The 27,670-nt window shown below is 40.1% G+C and overlaps 1 protein-coding gene across 1 annotated transcript in view; it reads left to right on the forward strand.

Annotated features, from left to right (window-relative positions):
- LOC307261486 (ALK tyrosine kinase receptor-like) overlaps window positions 1-27,670 on the forward strand; it is a gene marked incomplete at both ends in the record, with an annotated part of 372,653 nt that overhangs the window by 256,382 nt on the left and 88,601 nt on the right. Inside the window, one exon of the mRNA XM_080042042.1 lies at window positions 24,985-25,118. Coding sequence (XP_079898168.1) covers window positions 24,985-25,118 — 134 coding nt within the window. The remainder of the gene's footprint in view (window positions 1-24,984; window positions 25,119-27,670) is intronic.

Below are 27,670 nucleotides of genomic sequence, written 5' to 3' on the forward strand. Positions count from 1 at the left end.
ACAAATTTTTTGCTGCCAATGGAAACTGCTTACATTTCATTCAAGCCCTATACATTTTGATATTATTCACTTTTTACCTAGGAATTAATATGTCAAGTACTTAAAAGATCTTGGTGATCTTGCCAACAACTCTAGAACTTTACTTGAGGGATCAACGCCATTCTTGAAAAAGATATTTCCTCATTTGATGTTTTGATAAATGTGTTGTTGAGCACTGTACATCATAAAATCTACCTGGCTGTTCAAATGGGTTGAGATCTGTTGACTGCAAAGGCCATAGCATTTTTTTTTTCATAATCATTATGTTGCCCTAACGGATTATTGCCTTTCTGGAAGAGAGCACTATAACCAGTATATTGATGTTTCATCTTAGGATAAAGGTGATCATTCAGAACTTCTTTGTATTGATTTACATTGAACCTTCCCTGAAAAAAGGCAGGTGACAAGTGGACTCAAACCATGCCAGCAAAATGTCTCCCACAGCATAACAGAACAACAGGGTCAATCATTTAGTCCTTTATCATTATCTTGGTGTCTGCCAGTCTTTCTTTTCCAAACCTCTGTGGACCAGAGAGTGTGTTTTTTTCAACACTGAACTCACAAATACTAATATGAGTGTATGCCCTGTAGTACTACTATAATATCCCTCTCTGTGTACAGACAGTTCTTGCTTGTCTGATCACAGCCTGAATTCACATTCTCATTTACCTGACCTGGCCTTTTGTTCAACTTATCACACTATTGCACAAGCATCACATTCATCAAATGTACGTTGTCGACCAAAGTTTCTGACCCTATTCACTGTAGTCTTCCGCATAGATCTAAATGAAGATTTCACTTTAGTCACTGTTCCTATGGAAACAGTGGCCATTTCCAACAATGACAGCTCTTTCAAAGACTTTTAAATATGTTCCTCTATTTGTCTTGATAAACAATCAGAATCATCTTGGCCTTCTTAGCATTTTTATACATGCCAAAGAGTATCATGGGATATTTACAGATGTATTGTACCATGTACTGCACCTGTGAGGAAGTATCTGCATTTGGTATGTATCTCTACGTATTCAGTAATTAAGGTTTCTCCTTAGTTTCATTTTTTGCCTGTCTTTAAATCAAAAACCTCCAAACACTCAATTTATAAAACATGTAAATGTGCACTCTTCAATCTGAAAAGGCTGTTGATCTAAATAAATGATCTTTGTCAAGATCCACAATTAGACCTTAAAGACTCAACATATTTTGGTTACAAATCCAAAAAGTGTCCCTCCTTAAGAAAGTGTTTTTTAAAGCTGGATACTGGTTCACTGAACTAAATTAATTATTATGCAACATTGAGTAGTTATTCTTTTATGGCTTTCTCTGTTCAGCAATTCTTGGTGTTAGCTCTCAAAATGTTATACCAGTGTATTCTTTGCCTCATGGGCATTAGATGAACTGTTTGAATTTTTAAAATCTTTTTACCAGTACAAAGATGTTTGAACTATTGTTTTGTTTGTAGTTCTGGTGTTCTTCTACTCCTTGAAAAGTGCGTAAGCCCCTATCTCACTGGGCTGCGACTCACTTGTTTCGCGGGGTTTCTTAATTTCAGTGTCAGTCGCAGAGCCTCGCTAGCCTGGCTCCGCCCGCCTACCTACTTCCGCTCAAATTGCATTTTCCCTTCAGTACGTATACAGTCTGGGGCTGCGGTGAATTTTTCAACTTTAGCTCAGGACAATTTCGGGACGTCCAATTAGCGAACAGAGCGAGTGGCTGAGAACGATGACGTCGAACTTGCGCTCCAGTTTAAGTTGAATGTTGCATTCCTTTATACTCGGAACTCAGAGATTTCCGACTTGGTAGTTCTGCATTCCGACCTGTTCCAGTGCATCTGCTCGCAAAAGTATGGACGTCGGCAACCTGTCTCGTCCAAATAACTAAACGTTATGCTCTAGCAAGTTAACGTTGACAGGTACCGGTAGATCCAGAGTCGGAAATTTCCAAGTTCCCTGTACAACTGGAACGCACAGTCAGAAGCCGGCACATGACACACGTGATGACCAAACGTTATGCGATTGGTTGGCTAATCCAAAGGGGCACTGGGCAGATCCAATAGTTTTAAACTTCAACAGACACCCGCCTCCAAGTGAGTGAACGTTTGCCAATTACAGCACTTCCAGACCTTCTGTACAAATGAAATGAAGTACGATGGTCTGGTTGGACCAGGCTAGAGCCTCGCTGTTTTGTTGCATGAATTTTGAACATGTTAAAAAAATGTGTGCAACAAATAATCTCTCAAAATAGGTGTGTTGAGTCGTTGCGGTGTCTCCAAACCGTCTCTAACCGTTAGCAATTTAGTTTCCATGACTCAGGAAGTGTGAGAAATGTGAGACAACTTTGCGAGGGGCTGGTGATCGCCGGACGAACGTCTGGCGAATCAGGCAACATGTATGCTAGCTCCTGGTGAATTTTGGTCCACATTTCGGCGGAGGCTCGTGCAACATTGTAAACGTGTCGTGACTACTAATTCAGTGTGATTGCAAGTGAAAAATGACACAAATTTGCATACTCTCTCACAAATATGTGTCTCCGACTAGTCTCAGCCAAGTGAGATAGGGCCTTTAATGTGCCAGGGACAAGATAACATATTTTTCTATTTCTGTGCAGATTTTTTTTCGAATTCATTAAAGTGATAGTGTTTGGGTACACACATGATTCAAAAAAGGAGTTTTTATAAAAAAGTGACAGCATAATTGCTGTTGGCATGACAATCATTTTAAAAAGGAACACAATCTCTTATTATAAAATCAAGTTGTTGATGGAAAATGCACATTCACATTTGTCAGCTGTTGAACTGCTCGGATTAAACTTTTCAATGCACCGACTACATCTACACAGAAGAGTCAGCAGAGGCTCATAACGATGATATGGCTATGGCCCACCTCCTTCACTGTGAAGTGACAGGCTGCATTTATCCATGAGGGCTTCAGGGGTAGAATACATACTATAACTATAGCCATGAAATGCATGTGTCAGCACTGCTTCTCAGAGGCTCCTTTGTGGATGGAGCCCTCTTCTTTTTGATGATAATTGACAAGTCAAATGATTTCCTCAGGATAACAGAACAAACAACTGCAGCGTTGATACTGCTCCCAAAGCAGAGCCAACTAAAGCACTGCAGGCTCTGCACCTGGACACATGTGCCTACAGTTCTGTTTGTCTACAGGGCAGCAACAATTAACATTTTCTTTACGTGTGCTTACACCTGACACAAACAATCATAGGAGTTAAGTTAAATCCAACAACTCATAGTATACTTGATAGTCCGGCCTTTGGGACCTTATTTGAAATCTAATGCATAATTACCAGTTCTATATAAATAATATTGAGTTGCAGTTATATTTTAATAAGATAAAGTTGCAGTTAGAATGTTAAATGTGTTTACTGCTCTTTAATAAATGTTTAATGAAACTGGGAAACTCTCTGTTGGAATATGACGTTCTTAAGTATTCTTAAGGACACATGCAAAGGCACCCATACTATTACATCATTACATAATAAGCCCAGGGCTGGTCCAAACTTTGATAAACTGATACTTTGTAATTACAATGAACATCTATGAAATTACTTCAGTGTTTAGTTGATATTAGAGTTGGCTTGAAAGAGGATTTATTTTGATCCTGATCAAAGAGTGGTTTCGCTGCAGTCTGGACATGGTTTGGTGCAATAACATGTGCCTGAGTTTATATATTCTTACTAGGAGAACATTTGTTTTGTAATATTTGTTCCTTCTAATTTCTCGACCACATAGTCTGCATTAGTCTACAGCCCTAATCTGAATACTTATAGTGTGCACGGGGGGAGGTGTTTCCATTCAATCAAACCTGGATATATGTGTGTGTGTGTGTGTGTGTGTGTGTGTGTGTGTGTGTGTGTGTGTGTGTGTTGATATGTGATTGGGTGTGCTTTAGCCTAAAACTCATAAAATCTTATGATTATATCCCTTTCTAAATCGCTTTACTTTGATACATTTTGAGTTCATGCTGAGGTTCAGATAATACACTGCACTGACATGTGTTAATATTGTGTCGTGGAGATCTGTGGCTCTATCATGATTGGCCTGTCTGGGTACATTTCCAGAGCTTTTTTTCTTTACTTTTCTGCGAAGATCTTAAAAAAGATCAAGGAGCTTCTGTATCATTACCCAGCAGCCAGCCATCAAGCCAGAGCCCCCTTGCCTCTCATAGGAAAGGGATTGAGTGAGTGGTTGTGTTCAGAAAGCCATACTGACGTCCTACTCATACTCATTTTGACTTCAATTTGAGTATGTGACTGTTGGGCATGCGAGTTTGGGAATGCGAGAAATTCCCAGATGAGTACTAACTTCCGGGAAGATTTCGGGTATGGATCGATTGGATACTTTTCCTACTCAACCGCCCCACAATGCACTGGGTCAATTCTACCCGCACAGGAAAATGAAATATTTTCGAGCAAGTTGCTAGGCAACAAAATTGTTTGGGGTCCGCGATCCGACAACTGTAGCCTACGTGCAGTCATTCATAGATAAGAGATGAAGATAACAACATTAGAGTTCCTAAGTGAATATTGTATCTACTTTCAGTTTCATTACTGAGTCTCCACGGAACTTGATTAGTGTTCTTAAAGATAGGCCTACTTAGGTTATAAAACAAGAGGTCTAAAACACAGATGATGAACACAGGACTGTAAAAATGTAGTTCAATATCTAACCTTTGGAGGGCGGTTATACGCCAAACAGCGTCTGAACGGCCTGAATCTTATAAGAAGAAGAAGAAATTATTTATTGCTTGAGTACCGTACTTTTCGGCCTACAAGCCGCGACTTTTTCCCCGTTTTTCGACCCTGTTATTACACAGCACAGTATATATTCTGTAGCTACTGGGGATGGGCGTTAGTAATCGAGTACTCGAGTACTCCTCGTTTCAAATGATCTCGATTGGTGGATGAGGAAAATAGTTTTTTGTTTTTTTTAGTGTTTGTAGCCTTTAGGCCGGCCGGCGGGCCGCCCCTATTTTAAAATGTTATATACAGTATCTCACAAAAGTGAGTACACCCCTTACATTTCTTCACATTTTTCATTATATCTTTCCATGGGAGAACACTGAAGAAATGACACTTTGATACAATGTAAAGTAGTCAGTGTACAGCTTGTATAACAGTGTAAATTTACTGTCCCCTCAAAATAACTCGACACACAGCCATTAATGTCTAAACTGCTGGCAACAAAAGTGAGTACACCCCTTAGAAAAAATTTACAAATCGGGCCCAAAGTGTAAATATTTTGTGTGGCCACCATTATTTTCCAGCACTGCCTTAACCCTCTTGGGCATGTAGTTCACTAGAGCTTCACAGGTTGCAACTGGAACCCTCTTCCACCCATTTATGACAGCATCACAGAGCTGGTGGATATTAAAGACCTTGCGCTCCTCCACCTTCTGTTTGAGGATGCCCCAAAGATGCTCAATAGGGTTTAGGTCTGGAGACATGCTTGGCCAGGCCATAACCTTTACCCTCAGCTTTTTTAGCAAGCCACTGGTCATCTTGGAGGTGTGTTTGGGGTCGTTATCATGTTGCAATACCACCCTGCGGCCCAGTTTACGAAGGTTGAGTGCACGTGGTCAGCGTCGTACACAGAGGTTGGCTTTGGAAAATAGACGTATGAGTGCTGCCAGCATTGCTGAAGGGCTTGAAGGGGTGGGGGGTCAACCTGTCAGTGCTCAGACCATACGCCGCACTCTGCATCATACTGGTCTGCATGGCTGTCATCCCAGAAGGAAGCCTATTCTAAAGATGATGCACAAGAAACCCCACAAAAAGTTTTGCTGAAGACAAACAGACTACGGCTTACTTACTTAACAGACATGGATTACTGCAACCATGTCCTGTGGTCTGATGAGACCAAAATACATTTATTTGGTTCAGATGGTGTTAAGAGTGTGGAGCGGCAACCAGGTGAGGAGTACAAAGACAAGTGTGTCTTGCCTAGAGTCAAGCATGGTGTTTGGAGTGTCATGGTCTTGGGCTGCATGAGTGCTGCCAGCACTGGGGATCTACAGTTCATTGAATTCTAACATGTACTGTGACATACTGAAGCAGAGCATGATCCCCTCCCTTCATAAACTGGGCCGCAGGGCAGTACTGCAACATGATAACGACCCCAAACACACCTCCGAACGACCACTGGCTTGCTAAAGAAGCTGAGGGTAAAGGTTATGGACTGGCCAAGCATGTCTCCAGTCTTAAACCCTATTGAGCATCTTTGGGGCATCCTCAAACGGGAGATGGAGGAGCGCAAGGACTCTAATATCCACCAGCTCCTTGATGTCGTCATGAATGGGTAGAAGAGGGTTCCAGTTGCAACCTGTGAAGCTCTAGTGAACTACATGCCCAAGAGGGTTAAGGCAGTGATAGAAAATAATGATGGCAAAACAAAATATTGACACTTTGGGCCCAATTTGGACATTTTTTCTTAGGGGTGTACTCACTTTTGTTGCCAACAGTTTAGACATTAATGGCTGTGTGTCGAGTTATTTTGAGGGGACAGTAAATTTACACTGTTATACAAGCTGTACACTGACTACTTGACATTGTATCAAAGTGTCATTTATTCAGTGTTGTCGCATGGAAAGATATAATGAAATATTTGAAGAAATGTTAGGGGTGTACTCACTTTTGTGAGATACTGTACGTGTACAAAACGGCACAAAACGGATATAAAGTTTAACAAAATTAAATATTTTGATCCAAATTAAATAAACTAAGCGTTGTGTCAAACAGAAACCGCAAATAACTGCCACCTCCGTGCAGCGCAGCCAGTGTGTGGTCTCCACAGCACCGCGGAGCTGAATGCGGTGCTGGAAAACTTGGAAAGTCACGTCGGCCTAAAGAAGCCAGGCTGACTTCGGGCACATTCGAGCAAACGACATTTAAGAAGCCTTTATTATGGAATATAGGATTGAGATTCAAAAGCCGACGGTGTAACGTTCCGTTAACGAGGAATTAGTCGCGGTAATTAGTCACGGACAGGAGTGAGCATTACGCGGTTGGATACTACTTCTACTGCTTTGGTGAGTTATTTAGCCTATCTATGTGTTTAAATTGTAGGAAAATAATTTTATTGTATTTGCTGCCCTTCTTATTTTAAATGTCTATTTTGAATGTTAGCCAACTACAGCCCATGCTTTTTTTCTCTCTCTTTTTTCTCTCTCCACCGCAGAACTACTCGATCGGTTTAAATTGTGGCCCGCTTATTTAATTACTTTCAGTTAGGAAAATGTGTTTTAAACTTGTGGAAAATAAATCCTTAATATCATATGGCAACTGTGACTGTTTGACATAAGCATTGAGCGCTTTATTGCGGTCAACCGTTGTTCTGTAGACAGATGCGTTGCGTCCTAAAAATAGAAAAAAGTTTAACGAGGAATCGATTGATCCTCGAGGAATGCAAGCGATCACACGAGTAGCGAAAACACTCGTGCCCATCCCTAATAGCTACTATTGCACAAAATGGTAACACTTACGTACGTTATGCAAATATGCAACTTGTTTGTTGAAATGTGGGAGCTTCCTCAAGCTGCCATCTCTTTCCCGACAATCCCCTCTGTGCACGGACTCTTACATATGGTAATTAAACATTATAACACCTGCGGCTTATTGTCCAGTGCGGCATATAGTACGGAAAGTACGGTACACTTCAACTGAAAACGTTTCGACGCACCTCGCATACACAATCGCTCTTTGAGTAGACAGTATGTATTATATGGATGGTGAGTATGTAGGATGTAGGACACTAGTATGGCTTTCCGAACACAGCCAGTGTCACTCATCATTAAAGAAACACCCCGCTCATGTTATCAGTGAGTTAGGGGTTACGTGATAACTAACTTTAAGGTCTCTCTCTTTTCATTGTCTCACAATGGGGCTAGACTGAAAAACTATTACCAGATAAACTTATCTGAGGGGCTGGCTGTCAACACAGGAGGTGAAATGTCTCTCAAGCTCAGGACAGTACGCCAGGGAGGGTCCACTGAAAAAACATTCCAAAAAAGTGTGAGATTGAGCATTTCATCCCTCAGGCCTGTGATCTGTTTTGCCTCCCCTGTTTCTACATTTCACCTCGCTGATGTCGGGAAGGTTTATGGTCCACCATCACTCTTAAGAACAATAGGATCAAGGGGTCAGCCCGAGCACCTCTCTCTCAGCAAAGGAACATGCAATGTCACTCTTGAGATGGGGCCCTGCTCTCCCCTCCACCCCGTGCTTATTGGCTGAAATATCTGCTCACTGTGCCAGTTTTGACATGTAATCTACTGCAGGCAGGAGGCAGGGAGGGGAGTCAATGATAACTCTTCCCTTGGACTGAGTATGTTTTATGGGTATCATGTCCTTACCGCTAGACTATGCTTGAGTGTTCCCTCAGAAGTGGTCTTGATTGTAAAATAGCTCACTGTGGCGATTTCCATTATGTTGAGAGATATTAATATTTAAAATTAGGGCTGTCAACCGATTAAAAAAAATAATCTAATTAATTACAGGCTCTGTGATTAATTAATCTAAATTAATCGCATACTTATATGACACTTTTATACCTGTTTATAAACAGCTGTATAGCCTACTACAGTTTGTTTCTCTCTCTCTCGCGCGCGCGCGCTCGCTCTCCGTCTCGTAACTTCTGTCTCCTCCCCTCAGCCAGCTTTATACATGAACTAGCGCCGAATTTTCTCAAAAAAACAAGCAGACAAAATTACGACTTTCCATCTCCCACAACAGACAGCGCTGCACTGCCACCATTTCGTAGCCTACTCATAGGCAAAAATATTGACACACACACACACACACACGGGGCGGGTGCTAGACAGCTAGCAAACAAAATTGGAGGAAGATTGAGAGATAGGCCTACTGTTTTGAACCTAGCCTACATTGTTGCACCCACTAAATCAATAATGCACAGACACTGCGGAGAATTAAGTAAGTTGTCTTCCTACCTTCATGCATCCCATAAACCGTCCACAGAGCCCTCGAGTCGGCCCCTTTCCCCTGCTTCTCTCTTTACCTTTCTCCCTTTAACCCACGCGCCCGGCCCGGCGAGCTACAGGTGCAGCTCCGCACCACTTTTGCACCGGGTCAAAGGGCATTATAGAAGTGCGATTAATCTGCGTTCATTTTTTTAATCGCGTTAATTTTTCTGTGATTAATTCATCGAAATTAACGCGTTAATTTGACAGCCCTATTTAAAATAGGTCAAAACTGGCACTGATGGGGAGCCATCTTTCTTAGTAGTATGGGTACAAATAAACTACAAATAAATCCACATTTTTTGTTACACATTCCCTGCCTGACTGTAAGCCTTCACACACCGCTTTTTTAACATGGGTTTGGTCTTAAAACTTCTGCCTCAAGGGGCGCCCTTAACTCAGTTGGTAGGGCGTCCCCCCCTTGGGCCTCGGCCAGCAGCGGACCCGGGTTCGATTCCAGCCCGCGGTCGTTCTCTGCATGTCACTCCCCTCTCTGCCCCATTTCAACTCTGTCTCTACACTATCAATAAAAGCATAACAATGCCAAAAAAAATATCTTAAAAAAAAAAAACTTCTGCCTCCAAAACCATGTTAACCCTTATATGCCGGCTGCTGCGCGACGCTACATTGTATCTCCTGCCGGCTGCTGCGTAGCGCAGCATTGTTGCTTTATCAAATTTTTATGGCGCGTGCAGCATAGAATGCACCGTCATTGGTTCAAATATACATGAGTTGGGTTTTGTTGTTTTTTTAAGACCACGTGACCACCCAAATGTTGCGTGGTTTGCCGAAAATCACGTCAATCAAAAAAATAATAATAAATAAAAATAATTTAAACTATCGGCGATAGTGTATTACAGAACAGTTAGTGGCGTTCGGAGCATAATCTATGTCTACTATAGGCCACTGACGATTTTGCTGCTCCAACTCAAATTCAGCCCAGCCAGGCGATAGTTAAGTTTCAGTTTTGATTTAATCTCCGTGGTATACAGCCGTTTGGACCAGCTGATCGGTTTCCGACAGCGAGAGTCAGTCTGCGTTCCAGTTGTACTGGGAAGCCAGATTTATGGTGCCAGTGATAATTGAACTAAATAATAAAATAAAACTATCTCTTCCTTCCTCTATCCGTCTATCTTTATCTCTCCACTGCACACTCAGTCACTACTATCCATGCTTAAAGTGAGCAGGATTAAAACCTGATTTAGCACATCGTTTTTAAATATTTAATATAATTTATAATTTTTTTTTCTCCCCCATCTAATTTTGACGATTTTTAGAGAAATGTGTTGGTTTGTAAGCGCTAAGGGTGCATGTTTAAATAAAACCTGTGAACCTTACCTTTTAAATGTATTTTATTCCATGTTTATATGTGCTACACAGGCATATAGTATATTAAGGTTTTGGTAGACGTTGACAATTCGTAGTATTTTTTCAGAAAACCCTCAGGCATTAAGGACATGCATCCTAGATTGCCATAGTCATCAAGCTGAAATCATTTGGGTTATATTTTTTCTCAGACTATACAAAGCTCCACTAGAGCCATATAATGTTTTATTAAGTGTTTTCAGTCTAAGTACTGCTCACATTGGCCCTCATTTATCAACCGTCCGTAGACCAGAAAAGTGGGTGTACGCACATTTCCACGCAAACCTCGGCATTTATCAATATGGACGTGAGCGTAGGATACACTCCAATCCCACGCCAGCTCTCAGCTCGTGTACGCAAGTTTGTAAACAGCATGGACTCGCAGTGCAGGCTGTGCCGGGTAGCCGATGACTTTGTTGGACAATTATTAGAAGATAATGCAGTGTTTGCTCAGACCGAGATAAATATATTAATCACTTAAAAATGTACAGCTTATGGTGTGCAACCGAGTAGGAGAGCTGATTCAATAGTGCGCACACCGACCACTTAGGAGCACTGCATGGGACTGCGTGAGGGCAGTTGTCTCCGTATTTGAGCAGCTGGGGGGACACTGAGGCACGGGGGCTGCATTCATTCAAACACTGCACTTTATGATAAAAAGACATGGCTTTAACATTCAGCTTAACATTTTATCTATTTGACGCACTTTTTAGATGTTAGTTCCTCTTTTAATGTGTCATTGATCGCTTAAGCGAGCGATTTATTTCCACCGTTAACCGGCACATTTTTCCAATCTGCTGGTGGAGCAGGACAGTGGGCGCTGTCACAGCTGATCGTTGCTGGGTCGGCTTCTGCAGCTGACGGCTGGGCTGACCACTCGTGCCAAGCGCATGCTGTCATACAGTAAAACGCAAAATGTGTTATTTTTAGTTTTTAAAACCCTTTTGAGTAGGCCTAGTGCTATCCTAAAAGGGCCAATACATTCTAATCATTCAAATCTCTGCAGACGTGTATTTCTTTTATGGGGACCATTATCGGACAGTTGGTGCGTCTTTTATGCCCGCACCCCCAGTTGGTTGCATTTCAGAACAGCAACACACTTTTTTTAGTGGCAATTTTTGAGTCAGACCACTTTTTCTTCATCTATGTAAAGAAATGGCGACATAATTGTATATGCTGTTTTATAACATTTGAGCGATACTGATGTAAACCTCAAATGCAAAATCCTCAGCTGGAGATCGTTTGTTGTCAACACCAACGCTGTTGACAGCAGCAGTTATTTCCTTCCTAAATGCTGCCTTCTGTCGTTCTTTGATGCCGCTTGTAATGCTCCGAAATTAAACTCTTTTTTTTCTACTTTCGCTTTTCTATTCTTTCAATTTCTACTTCAGAGAAGTTCCTCTTCTGTGCCGTAATGCGCATATCCATGTCGTAAAACCTCTGGGCGAGGCCTCTGAACTGAGAAAATATGGGGGCGTTGTACGATTGTTTTCAGCCGCCGCATTTATCAATAATGGCCTGGCGTACGCTGAGATTTGCGAGACACGACTGTTTGATAAATCCCACGCGATACCTGGCGTACGGAGGTATTAGCGCCAGAATCTGCACCAGTTTCCACGCAAGTTTGATAAATGAGGGCCAGTAAAACCATGAATGTACTGCCTGACCTTTATATGTGAAGGTAGAAACTTCCTTTTGAGAATATTGTAAAACCAAATACAGGCAATGATACAGAATATGACATAATAACGTAATCATCTCTGCTTTTTTAAAGGAGGATTAACTGTTTTAAACAGATGCAGGATAATCAGAAGGGGTGAAAAAGTGTGCAACAAAGAACATTTTGACACATGAAAGGATTAACTGCAGAAAAGTTAGACCACTATCTCTCCTGTGCATTCTAATAACACAATCATTTGAGCTATCAGCTCCAAATGTTTCCTTCATTTCGTGAACATTGTTTTAAACAGAAATTGGTAGGGATTTAAATTTAAAAGAAGATGAATTCTCTTTCTTTTTTGCGAGGAAGTATTTTTAAACCTTGTAAGCCCCAAAAAAGTTTACATTTTATCATCGTTAAATTATTTGAAGTGATCATGTATCATACGCTTACATAATACACAGGCTTGCATACACACATGTAAGGGGCAACTAGGTCTATCTGAGTTTCAGGGTTTGAACTTAGCTTTTCCCGGGTCTTGCAAATACACCTAGCAAATTGGATGGACAAAAAACTGCCTAGCAGATTGTTTGTAATGACAAAGGCCATAACAAAATAGAGTTGTGAGTCGATTCATCTTCCCCTTGTTACATAAGGTTTTCATGGCAAAGTGTTCTCACTGCCTATTCAAAGCAAGGTTTTCTTTTTCACTGTGCCACTCGTTTGTCACCTTGGCCCAGATTAATTTCATTTGAATGACAGACGTTTTATTCTGTTTGAATGAAAGAGGGTTCAGACACAGGGTGATTTGATAAAACACGGCAGAGGGTGGCATTCACAATCGTCAGACATGCAGAAATGATCCAGCATGTTTCAAATGTTCTTTTACGGCTCTCTCAGAACAGTCTGCAAAGTCAACTAAATCATTATTTACAAATTCGACATCAAGCACACATTGTTTTGTACATTTTACGAATTAACATGTGAACATTATTGCTTCAAGTATTGGAAGAAACTGAGCTATTTACCCCTTACTGATGCACATCATATTACTTTTTTATCCCCTCACCTCTGTGATGGAAATGAGACCGAACAAAGTCATTGTAGAACTCCACTGGGTACAAAACATATCTACGGGACTGAATAAAGCCACTTGAGTCTGTAATTAAATTTGGTTTACCACAGAGAACCTTACTGAAGGGTAATAAATAATAAACAATCCCCTGTCTTCTTATTTGACGCAGTTCATTTCTTTCTGGCATCATTACAAACTTCAGTTTGTAACATGGCTCCCTAGAAGTGCTGGTAAAGGCACACATTATAAAAGGGGGAAAAACGTAGATACAATGAACAGGTTGTGTAATGAGCTATTAGAGAGTGCTTTGAGAAAATCGATAATACACCCTATTTCATTATAAACTACCATTATTTTCATTTACCGTTTTAAATCTAAAAAGTAGAAACAGGTTTCCTGAAGGTGTCCTTATTTTGTTAGCATTGTGCTTATAAATGCATGGGACCCCCGGAAATATGCTGTTAACAGCAGATGATGCCTCGTTCTTCAGAAGCTCTGATAACACATTTTCTGTGTGCAGTGATGAGCACTAGCAATTTTAATTTGGAAGATAAAGATGCACAGAATAAGCACATGTGAAGTAACAACTAACTTTGCAGCTTGATAATAGATAATAATAATATAGCACGTTATATTTATAAATAATAATTTTGTTGGTCTGTCGTAGAGAAGTCCGATAAAGTTTCACTCGAGCAATTATTTTTTGACTGTCTCCATGCACACAGCAATGTGGTAAGTATCTTGGCCGGCAGAAGGTTGATTAATTCTGCTGAAACATGTAATACTTTTATTGACTATCTATGCACAACAGGTCCAGCCTGGTTAATCCGGCTTCTAAAACAATGTCTTTGTGATTAGTAAAGCCAATAGCACATAGACCATTGGTTTCCAAAACAATTTGCTATGCATATAATGGTCCCTCAAGCATCACTATTATTAATTCCAAAGTGTATAGAAAATAATGATATTTTTCACAATATCTTTCAAAATCCTTAGTGATTGACAGATTTACCTTGTGATGTTGTCACGAGTGGGAGTCATGGAATGTGAGGGATAGTGGGTAGACACAGAGCCGGCCCGAGGCATACGCGAACTAAGCGGTTGCACAGCAATGTGAACAAATGATTGTCTTCATTGAGTCCACTTACATTAAATTTTTCTCTTCTGTAGAATAATTATTAGTAGCTGTTGTATTCAAATGTCAGGTACTTCAGGCAACATGTTGGTGGAACATTTGTGAGAAAGAAGGACAAGACTCATGCACTTGTTGTATGCATCATTGAGCAGCAGCAACCCCTAGTTGGACAAAATCTCATCATTTTGCCCACATTAGGTGAGCATAATTGAGAACTGTTGTTGGTAATATACAGCACATCCTTCAATTTAGAACTTATAATTCAAACAAACACATGGTCCTTCTGCAGAGATTTAATCAACCAAAATATGAGGCTTTCTCTATTCTACAAGACAGCCCTGATGATAGAATAATAACCTGAGAAAAGAATATATTTACTGTACGTACAACAGCAACTGCATTGACTACCTATTATTGACAAGGCCACACATTTTAAATGTGCATGAAAACGGTCCAATAGTTGTGTCAAAACATTTTCGAAATAGACAAACATTTATTCTAACACAGCAGATCCACCTTCACCAACTAGAAAAAAAGGCATAGAACTAGCAATATGTGTACTCAATGGCGCAAGCATATTTGGACTGGAACTGCAATGTGCTGTCGAAATTAAATGGCAAGCTTCATGGTCACAAGCAGAGTGCGTCACTTTCCTGGCACACATTCAATCAGTTTTATTTTGTGCAAAAGTAAATTACAGTTATTTATTAATAGCTATAACACAGTTTAGTTCTGGGAGTAGACCTTTACTTACTTTGATTAATTGTATCTTTCATGAAGGGCATAAAGGGATCTTGTTGGAACGGTTCAGTCATTATACTATGAAAAATGTCAACATTAACAGGGTTTTGTGCATACATTATACAGTTACAAAATAATCAGTCAAAATTAGGTTTGGTCTGTTGACACATGATAGATAAGTGAGTAAGGAATGGGTTAACTGTTTCCTGTTGTCCTGAGCCATCATCCATTTCCTACGACCTCAAAGCTTGAAAATGTTGTGTCACAAAGTGAACATGTTTTAATCACAAGCGCTGTCACTCGATTGGAGAAATTTCCTGTGGCTCTGTAAAGTATGAGGTTGCACAGTAATTTAATTTGGGTCATGATTAAAGAGTGCAAGGAGCCATGTGATTTCCCCCATGCCTTTAATCTTTGTAATAGCATAGCAGGGGCAAGGCTTTCATCACTTGCTTAAGCATTGTATAGTGCTCTTCCATACTTAATGTGCTGTGTACAGCAAAAGCCTTGTTAAATTGGATATGCATTTTAATTTGATATTGACTGGAAGAAAACACAAATGAGTCAAGAATCCGTCATGGAGAGAGCATGCTTGGAGGATAGTCAGCAAACAACTTAAATAATGACAGGGTTAATGAATGTTTCATAATTCAAAGAAAATGGTACGTTGACTTTCTTTTGTGTTGATAGTTAGGGTGAGCGTCTGTCTCTATTCTCTACACGCAGAGTTAACATGTTTTGAGACATGAACATTTGTTACATGTATTGTGTGAGCTTTGTTGTCTTGTTTGATGCTTGCACTGTTGGCTGTTTGTGAGCTGGTGATGTGTAAATACAGCTACTGCTGCACTCAGTGTAAGAAGCTATGAATAACCGCATCAGCAGGTGTGGGGTGTGGAGTTAACTGGGTTGCTGCTTTCAACTTGAAGTGTCACTTTTACACCTGTCACCACTAATTATTGGAGCCAATTACCTGACTGCAATCTTCTGTAATCTCCTAAACAACCACCACAGGTGTTGCATAGTCATTGCACTGTGTGTCATGCTTCCCTTGTTTGCAAACTCTACAGGTTCAAGCAATCTTGTGATGTATGAAGAAAAGGAAGCACTGAGGCTTATTGAGGCACTCTCGCCCAGAGCCAAGGATAGTTTAAAAGCTATTCATATACTAGGGTGCGGAAAATGGCACTAGCAGAATGACATTAAAATGACACATTTATCTATTTTGTGTTGTCTTTTTTCACATTAACTCTTTTGTTGGTACAGTAGTTTACTCTGCACAAAATACTTTTAGGGTTTGAGTAGACAAACTAAACTATTATATTGTTAGTATGTAACAAACACATTGTCACCACTAGCTAGGTCCACGAAGATCACAACAGCTGGCCAACTCCAAACATAATTTGCAAATACTTTTCCATATGCAGAGTTTCCAAGTTAATTGTGTCATGGGCTAAGCTACTGGTGAGCCCATCAGTTTAAGCAACCCTCTAACTGTGACTACATAATTAACTAGCTCTGAAATGAGCTGGGCTTCAAATATGTCCACTGTCATTTTTATCTTTTCTTTTTCTTTTTTCTAATATTATTTCCGTGGACCCTCCCTGGCGTACTGTCCTGAGTGTGGGAGACATTTCACCTCCTGTGTTGACAGACAGCCCCTCAGATAAGCTTATCTGGTAATAGTTTTTCAGTCTAGCCCCATTGTGAGACACCGAAAAGACTGTTTGAGAGACCTTAAGGTTAGTTATCCTGTAACCCCCCACTCACTGATAACATGAGCGGGGTGTATCTTTAATGATGAGTGACACTCACTCAATCCCTTTCCTATGAGAGGCAAGGGGGCTCTGGCTTGATGGCTGGCTGCTGGGTAATGATACAGAAGCTCCTTGATCTCTTTAAGATGTTAACAGAAAAAGAAAGAAAAAAAAGCACTGGAAATGTACCCAGACAGGCCAATCATGCTAGAGCCACAGATCCCCACGACCCCAATATTAACACATGTCAGTGCAGTGTACCATCTAAACCTCAATCAATCCACATCAATCCAAACCATTACATCCATCCACTTTAATTAGTTTGACTTGAAATCCTTTGTATCTGAATTTTATTCAGTTTTCCATTTCAACCTCATCATTGTTAACTTCATACACTGTATATGATGTATCTTACAACTGTGTCATCATTGATGCAGTATTCTTTCTGTACATTGTAGTTCCTATTTCAGTCCAATTTAACATGAGAAATTGTGGTTGGGGCTGAGTGCTTTATCCACTTTTTCTCAGTGTTCCTATCACTCCCTCAGGCCCTAGATTTCTATACTGTATATGTAACCCCACTTCAAATGTTTTTTTTGTTTTTTTTTACATTAATGCGTCAAAGTAGATATATATTTATGGTCAAAGTCAAAACAGATCTCTATGAAAATGTGTTTATTAAATGCAAACATAAAATGATAAATACTCGTTTGTGCAGGTTTTATCGCCCTCAAAGACAACATGTTGTAGATGTTACACTCGATTATTTCCAATTTTTCACATTTGTCACCAGGGAGTACTATATACAGTATGTGTCATTGGCGTTCAAAAGGCAAGTGATTGAGCAAGTTCAATCCAGATCATTATAAAGCCCATGTGGAAAAGGTTTATTTTCAACAACAACAATAACATATTGGTAACATCACTCCTTTCATTAAATGTAAGCATGAAATATATTCAAATAGTCACCCACTGGAATTACATTGCTTAAATTACTAGAGGAAATGGCAAATTTCCAATGTTGGTAAATTGGAGGGAGTGTGCCTCCCCATCACCACTGTTGATTACTCACTCTGTCTGGGTCAACTTGGCTATGCAATTTGTGTGTATGTTCTTAGGGCATGTGGAATTGAAACACGAATCCCTGGTGGACTCCGTAATATCGCGTCTTTGCATCTGGGTTTGTTTATTTGGTCGGTGTTTTCTTTCATCCTCTGTTATTTGCTCTTGGCAGATTGTTAATTTTTCAGTAACAGAATATTTTGCTTAGCACAGAAATGCAAGATAGCTGTATTAAGATGTGTGACTCATGTGAATGTACAATGGCTAATGCTCGCCTTGGGTGCAATCCCAAGTTTTTAGTCAGCAAATTCATGTAAAAGCCTTACCATTACTGTCAGCTAAACCACTCTACTACAGTGTATGGTGTTCACAAACTGGCATAATGACATTGTTTATTTATCCATTGTATGTGATGAATATATGTGGTGACACCAGATTTTATAGTATTCTGAAAACACAATGTAGTGATTTGTCATTATGGGTATGTATGGGCAGGTTTGGGAAAAAGATCTGTAAAGCTTGATGAATCCACTTTGGCTGAACAAACACAGAATTTCTCCCCCAAAAACATGTTCTCTCTACAAATCAAGCCTGTATCCCCAGCTTACCTCATCAACCCTTTTCATTCCAGCTGCATCATGGTAAAACAGATTTAGCTCTCAGCAGATTAGCATGCAAATGTGTCCTGTTCAGTTTGGGGGAAGCAGCACTCATTCAGCCCGACTGTGTCAGGCCGTTCAATCTTATCTGCACTTCTCTTGACATATTGGCTCACGGCTGTTGTGCACTTTACGCTATTTGACAGTCAAAACCAATGTGGCTTAAGCAGAGATCCTTATCCAGCAGAGTTCACACCAGCGTTCTCCCACCCACCTCCTCAACTCTTTAACCCTCTGATGCCAATGCAGAACTACTTGTACACAGCATAGGCGTCATAGGAGGGGGGAGTGGAACTGGGCCACTCAAAACGTTTTTAAATTTGTTTGAAATACATGTCATTGAACATTAATGAGTTGATGGGGGATGGTATGATCAGTTCTTAGTGGCTACCCTAAGAAACACTACAGATTCATTTGAATGGCACAATTACCTATAACACACAAAATTGAAAAAAAAAAATTAAATGGATTCATTGAGAAAAAGGTCTTATACTAATGTGGGGCCCAGAGGTGTGTGCTACGACCCTAGTACACACAATAATTTTCAATCAATTTCATCTTTCCCCTATGAAATAACCTACTTCCATTTAAACCAGCCAGCATGATCTAAACCTATGGTGATGTCTCTTAGGGGGGTAAACATTCCATTAACATGTAAAGCAACTTCTATTTCTATCCTCCCTTCTTTAAGTTTCATCTCAGATGCAGTCAACAGGTTTCTTGGACCCAAGCAAGATTGAAAACCTTTTTCCATCTCATATAGTAGGAGGTTAAATTCCCATGTCAATACCATACACTGTTTTTGGTTAAGACAATACACATTATAGGTGAAGTGATTCCTTGTAGCGTCACCAGGGTATATACTGTGAGGGCCCTTTCGGATGAGATAAGGAGACATTGTGGATCTTAAATTTTGACTATCGTTTATTTTAATTAGTATTTATTCAGCAAAGTGACAAAAACATATTGATTCAAGGGCATGTCTGTTTGAAATATTTGATCATTTTTGGCACAGTCACGCTGCCACGTCCCAACTGATTTGCTTTTGCATTTTGCTAATTTGTTTTTATTTTGACTAAAGGCTGACAGAAAACTCAGCTTCCGTTCCATCTCGCCATGTTTGATATCAATATTGAACATTGTGATTATACATGAGCACGGTTACTCAACTAATCAAGTTACACCGAGATCAATTTAAAATACCAGACGTCAGCCTTGAAAAAGCAACAAAGGCTGAATTTCTTTATGTTGTTTTGTGTTTTTGTTTGCTGTAACCTCTTGCCAAGTCATGAGTTTAGGATTGGCTACATTCCACAGTTTGCTTTACGTACCAGAGCGCCCCCTTAAAGCTGACTTTAACTGAAATCTTCTTTTTCCGGTTATTGTTCTTCCTATTTATCTTCTGATTCAATTTGTTCTCTGTATTTGTTCCCGGTCTTCAGTTCAGTGATGAAAAACCCACCAACCCAAACAACATGTGATGGAAATCACTGAAGCAATGCCCATGTACACACACTGAAGAGAGTTATGTCATCTCTTCGGTATCCACTTCCATTTCCATGGCAATGTTATGTAAACACTAAATGTAATTTGGTAAGAATATCTTCGTAATTAAAAGGCCCTGCTCATGTCCAAAGTTTTTTTTATGTATTTTGACTTTTCAATCACTTGCTTCCGTTTACAGTGGGCAGAGGTTTTCTGAGACATTCTCTATGGCAAGTCACTGGATTCGAACTTCTAAGAATGATAAAGATGACATTTTCAGTTTCTGTGCAATTGGATAACTCATTTCTGTTCAGCAGCAATATTGATACAAGGAAAAATAGCAAGTAAAACATGTTTTATTCAGCTCTTCTCACACACACACACACACACACACACATACCTATACTAATTCAGCTCTTCACATAACCCAAAACAAAACCTCAATTGTGATTCATATCTTAATGCTAACCTTATTGTCTAAGGAAAATCAAGCTTGCAAGATGTTGCTGTTTTGAGGACAAAAGCATATTAATTCATACATTATATACACGTTTAAGGCAGATATGAAGCTAGTTTTCCTGACTGCACTAGTCTCTGTCTGGCAATATGTCCGACCAGGGGCATCATTTATAAAGCTTGCTGCGCACAAAAACCTTGCGTAGACAGGCAGAATGTGCGGTCAAATGTGCGGTGGCAACACGGTGGTATTTATAAAATAATAATTTGCGGAGAATTGTGCGTATTCCCACGCCAATCTTTGACCATGCGTAGAGCTACCGCAAGGTTTTCCTGACTCGGGGAATCAGCGACACTCAATGGCAACACCACAAAATAAAGCTCTGTCATCGAAAAAACACACATATCCTTGTGAAATGCATGACACCCAATATATTTAATCAATTATATGTGCGTACCTATTGTTGCGAATATAGGCTACTGTTTGGCATGCAGTAATGATGTAGGTTGATTTACTTATCAAGTAGGTCTATACATGTTTTGGTTATATTTTTTAAATTAATCTTAGTTCTACTTTATAATAATATCATATACAGTACGCCGGGAGGTGTGTCCGTGAGTGGCCAGCGGGAGAGCAAATAGTCTATATTTTAAGCTGTGTATAAAAAGTAGTTTCGTACAAAGTTAAGGCCAAAAATATTAATTAAAACTATATATTTCGTTAGATAAAATCATGTTAGGAATTTAGCAAATTATTACATTCATAATAATAATAATAATAACAACAACTTACCCTGGAAGTTTAAACTATAATCTGACGTTGTTGGAAATGTGTGGATCACACGGAAGGGAAACAATGCGTTGGAATAGACTACAGGCTAATGCATTATTTCACTTCTGACAACACATTTTATATAGACCTACAAATATCCTACAGGTTCGCTAATACGTGACATTTCATACAGTACATAGTTGGGCAAAACAGCTTAACAAAGACTGTAATGACTGTGCCAATCATGATATGTGATCAGCACGCGCGTGTGTGTTTGTTGGCCAGTTACAGAGCCGCATAGCACAGGCTTTCTTCCTTCCCATTCGCTTTCTTTGCGGCCGGTTGCCTCCCTTTTCTCCTCATGTCAGTCAAAATTCCGTGCTTATTAAGAGCGTCATCATATTCAGGAGCTATTTAGCATTCGCCATGTATGGACGATTGTGGGATGAAACTGGGAGTTGAAGAGGGAGGACACGGGTCGGAGATCGTCTGCGCACAATTCACCGCAGGTGGGTAATTATAAAGGGAAGATTGCGTGCAACAGTGCGCAGCACAGTTTTATAAATCTCAACTTTTTTTTTGAGCAGCACATTCTTGGCTTTGTGCGAACGCAATGTTTTGGGAAGGTTTCTACGCACACCTTTATAAATGAGGCCCCAGGTCTCGAAGCATTACGGAAAACCATTACCACTGTGAAAAGAAAATGCAACACACTTCTTCACATATTGTTTGTCTTGATGGATGGTGTCATCCATCAAGCAGCTAATGCAAACCAGAACACAAGAAAAATAATCCTTAATATGGTTAGGCTATGAGCATCGTACATCCTTACCAACACACAACACACACACAAAATTAAAAAAGATACATTAGCCAGAGCAGAGCACTGAGGAGCATAAATGAATAGCGTTATCAAATGAGAATTGTCAATCGTCAGCCAAGATGAGTTGGCCTGAACTGTTCAGTTTTGTTTTCCTATGGTAATAAATAAATAGAAAATGGGCCAATATCATCACCGGATAGGGCTTAACCAAACAGCAGTCTGACCAAAGGTCAGGTTATGATAAATAACCAACAGGCCGTTATAGGAAAACAAAAGATCATAATGAGAATTATTATTATCCGGTATTCGGATTAGTCATGTATATCTAATTCCCGCATGCGGAGTATTTATCATTCACTTATTTTTATTTATTTATATATAAGACTGCTGTTCCCTGCATGGTATACTATTAATTAAGTTTAAGTGTTTGAGTGATGTGCTCTGGCAGCTCTGCTCTCTGTATTGCTGCTCAGTTAATCACTCCTCTGTGTGCGACCGGCGCAGACATAGCATGATAAGACATGAAAATAATGCAGTTGTCTAGGCAACTTGTTTATAACTTTGTTCATGGTGCGTGGATAGAGATCGAGGTTTACATTGATCACTTAGATTGGATGCCACACTGCTCGGTCCATTCCATTATCAGCATCATTGAGCATATTCAATGCCAAGCACAGGTTCCCTTTATTTACACTTTTCTTAAATGGTAGATTTAGCTCATTCCTTCCTGTATGTCATATTTAGATATAGAGTGCATTCATGGCTGTTTATCCAGTTGAAGAGTACACGTGGTGTGAGAGTGCACATGTTTGTGTTTATCTGATGCACAAGGAGACAAAACATTTGTGTGCAATTACAATCCTTTGGTCATTATGCTGTGTGAGTGCCTATTCAACAGAATGGCCATTTCTAAATGTAGTCGTCAGGTGAGATTCAGTGTTGAATACATAAGCGGCCGTATGCAGATGACTGAAGTCTGCAAATCATTTTCAAGGTTATCAAAGAGACAGCGGTGTCTCCTTATCTTAGGACTTAATTTATTTTCTATTAAGGGCTGTGGCGGGGAGCAGGTCCCACACCGCAAAGCAGTCATCTAACGGTGCACTGTGGTGATATAACATCGCCACCCATCTGGTTAACACCTTTTCCTGCACTCTGAGCAGTGTGTCTAGATACGTTATTATTAGATTTTTGATGACAAGGAGGCAGCAACTACAAAACAAGTTCAGACCCACAGCCCTGACAAATGATCATATAATAAAATTGTTGCACAGAGCACCAATATCATCTGATTATCTGATCGTCATCTTTTTGGCCACTTTATGAATGAGTCCAATATTCTGGTATTAATACACAGCCTCTGTAAACTGGTATGTAAACAAAGGAAATGTAAACAAAGGGGGCCCACCGTTACATGTAAACATACCCGTTTACAGAGCTAGGCTGTGTGTTAACACCAGATGTGTTTTTCAGTGCACTCACAGTACGGACAATCATGTCAAGAGATATTCACTGATTTGGTAAATCGTGCTTTTGTCGGGCGCTCCGGTGGCATAGTGGATAGAGCAAGTACCATATTGGCTCAGGCATCGGTGCAGTGGTCGTGGGTTTGAATCCGTCCCGTAGACCTTTACTGCGTGTCATCCCCCTCTCTCTGTCTCCCCATTTCAACTCTGTACTATCAAATAAAGCTTGAAAATGTCCAAAAAATAATCTTAAAAAAAAAGTAATTTTTTTCAACAAACACTCTCCCGAATTGCTTACCCCGCCTTTAATTGGCGCAGTGGAACTAGACCATGCAGTACGTATACATACATAACAATGTGTTTAAAGAGGCTAAACAGCTGTGTCTATGTGCACTGTTTACTGATATTCCTCACTGGCTTTGGCACGTTGAGCGAGTCCTTATTTCAAATTTTCATCCAATTCCAAATGCACTCTCTTTGTCCTTTTCCTCATTTCATGCCAAATTACATCGATGCCAAATGGCCGAGATAAGCAAACACAAACAGCATCTGTTAAGCCAGAGTAGGAGCATTGTAATATTCTGTAACATCACATTTTTAAATTGGGTTCTGATTTACATCCGAACAGTTAATGGCTAATGTCTGTGAAAACAGGACACTGTTGGTGCATCAGATTGACAGTATTAACAGCAGCAAAAAGGTGGCACATCTAAAATGACAAAACAAACACACAGTTTGTATAGTGTGTGTGTGTATACTATAATAGTAGCTGTTGTTGCAGTGTGCTGGTCGAGTGTGTATGTGTGCAAGGTATGGAAATCATAAATTTGTTTTCTCATAAGGGAAGTACGTGTTCACAATGCATTCACTATATGCAGTGTTTCGACTTATACGTCAAAATGATGGGATTGGCAAAGACAGTGGGAGGGGAGAGTGGGAGAGGGAGGGAGAGAGAGATAGATAGTTGATGAGTTCGGAGCCAAAGAGAAATCAGCACAATTGACCTAACACAATTAGGGACAGTTGAACTACACAAAGCCCCGCCGCTAGTTGAGGGAGGACAGCATTCACCACAGGACAGCAGCTCCATAACACAGCAGAACTGAGCGCGTTGTTGTCCCTTGACCACACATCTGCTGTAATAGTGGCTTTAAAATTCTAATTTCTTATTTCTAACGCCCACGCTCACACCTGACAACTTCTAAACCTCCACTAGACCCAGGAAGTCTTGGGTGAGCTCAAAGGGAGGGAGGGGCAATGAATCAACCAACACAGGATGAAAGGGAAGCTCCTAAGGTGGAAGGCAGTGAGGAAACCCCCATGTCGGCATCTGCTGAAGCCCTGGACAGTCCTGGACTCTCCTCTGAGACTGTGTGTTCTCAGACAGAGCAGGCCCGGGCTACGCTAACCCCAGACCCTCATGCAGGATGTGGGTTTTTCTGTCAGCCGTGGTGTCTGATCCTGGTGCTGACCCTCCTCCTGCTTTCTCTCCTTGGCAGCTGGGCGGTGGTCCACCTCACCCTGGGGACCCACGGAGGATCACCTTTCAGGGTCCAGGCCAGCTACGACCAGCGCGTTCCACAGGACGACACTGCCACCATCGAGCCCCACTTCACCACCAACTGCACCATGGGTAAGTTGGCAAGTCCATGTTGTTGTTGCACCCAGAAATGATTGAAGGATAATGGTGATGCAACTCTTTATTTACGTAAACGTAAATGTTTGTGTGAGCAATATAGTTGATTTGGTTAAATGGGAATTTGTAGGAATATATGAAAAATAAAATGACCTGTTCGGATATTAGGCCATGACATTTATTCCATGTAGTTACAACTAAAAATTTTTTAAATTCTGTTTCATATTACAAAATAAAAAAAAGTAGTGGCTTTTTGTCTGTCAAAGTTTCCAATAATTAAATGGCGCTATGGGCTCTGTTAGGGACCATTGTAAAGACTAAAGGATCAATCAGATAATAGGTAAAACAATATCTAAAGGAGCCTACACTAAGAATTTTTTAGTTAGGGTAAAACTAAACGGTGTAGTTTTCCAAACAAGTACAAACATATGTATTACGTGCTGACTCAAGGTTTTGAGTTGTTCTCTTTCTGTTTCCCATAAAAGTTTGTGCGATATGTATGTGGACTAAATGTGTCTCACATGTCTGCAGAGTGACCGAGTTCCCAAAGCAGCTCAAACATATTAAACTGGAAATAACACAGCAACATTCTGTCATTTGTAACTTCATTAAATCATGTTGTGCAATGAAATGCGTAGTCTGCTTAAGACTGAAATAATATCCTTCTCTGTCAACCCTGAAAGCTCCTGAAATTGGATTAATACAACTGATTCAATTTCCTCTGAGTTAAATGCAGCAGCACAGCAACTACTGCTTAAACACGTCTAATGCGCATTAATGAGGAAATATGGATAAAACCCTTGTTCCCTCTAAAAGGTAGATGTTTGCAAATGTTTCATGCAAAGGTTATGTTCTATTGTTCACATGTCCTGTACATGCATCAACTTATCCATATATATTCTATTTATATCATTGTTTTTTAAATGGCTGAATGTTGACTGCATGTTATTCAGAGTGAATGAACTTGTCCAGGCTTCTGTGAGAAAAGTTCACAAACTTGTTTACCAGTCCTCAACAGTGTCTGATGAACTAACATAAAAAGGAATAAAACAGCAAAGGATGTCCAAGAGAAACGCTCCACCAGTAGCTGCTTATCATCGACTAAATAAATGAATAAAAACAGGGTCTTCCCTGTATACAGTATACTTTACATGTTTAGGCAGATATTCCCATTTAATATATTGATTAGAATGTATACATTAAAGTCTTCCTAGTTTGCAGCTTATTTTTTATATTTTTAGTTATTCTAAACATGCTCTTTAGAACCTCATGATATAGTGTACTCTGTTTTGCATTTTGCATCTGCACTACAGGGAACAAGATGAATGAACTATAAAACTCCTCTTTGACATTTGAAAGCAACCCATGTCTCACTGGAATCTTAAAAATATCAAAACAAAAATCCGGGAAACCAGCTCCAGGCTTATAGAGATCTTCAGTTAGTACGTATAATATATGGCTCTAGTTCGGTATGATTATTATTTATTTCTTAATTGTGGTCTCATGAAATCTGTTCTGGTCATTTAACAGAGAACATGAAACAACCAGAAAAGCATGCATTGGTGTGTTTTTCCTGTTTGTAGGACACCTGGGAATTTGGCTTGTGTGAATCAGGGACACAACACTCGGACAACAGACAGACAAATGGACAACCATTGTGCATGATGCATTGTCCACTGTATTCCAGTATTTGTTATGAACTACACACCAGAAGGCAATACAAGTGGGCTTCACCTTGTAATTTTCTATAGAATATTACATGGCATATTAAAAAAAAGATTATTCCCAAGTGCCTCAATTTGAATTCAGGGAGATGCACACAGTCCTGTAATCTCTACTGTCATGGAGCCAGAGTCTCTTTGGGCTCCGTAACAATGTAATAGCTTTTTATGCTCAGTCAATATTTAGCTTTGGATAAATGAGGAACAAAGCGAGGAGATTTGTCTGGTTCTAATGCTCGAAATGTGGTTAAAATGGGACGTTTGAATTTGAGGTCCGGTCAGAGCAGTTGGTTACAAAGAACTGTTCATCACTTGATGCAGCTAGGTTTCTCACAGCTGCCCAACACTAACAAAACAGCAACATTCAACTCTCCCATTTCATTACAATTAGTCACTTGGCCAAATGATCCCCAGAATCCCTTTGCATGAGGAGAAAAGTCTTGGATGAGAGTACAACATTAACTCAAATAACTCGAACAATCAATCTTTGTCTCCTATCAGTGTCAGTGATTCTCCAAATATATTTTGTCCAACTGTCTGTTCTGACACTGTAAGCACAGGGCAGAGTGGGTTGCTGTTGCTCATGCAAATTCAGCCTCGGTTGAACAGTGTCTAATTGTTCTCAGCTCTTGAGTTCACTATGTTCCTCTTGCCAGGCAACACGTGCTTGATTAAGGCTCACATACCCATGTTTTTGTCAAAGACAGTCGTTTGCTTCATTTGTTCCAGGTCCCATTCCCTCAAAAAGAGCTAATTACTCCTAGTAATGACCCTTTGTCAGGCTTTTGGGGCGGGATACTCAAGGTCTGATCCAGAGACTTGGCTTTG

This window comes from Ammodytes marinus (genome assembly GCF_949987685.1).
Source record: "Ammodytes marinus genome assembly, chromosome: 15".
Lineage (NCBI taxonomy): Eukaryota > Metazoa > Chordata > Actinopteri > Uranoscopiformes > Ammodytidae > Ammodytes > Ammodytes marinus.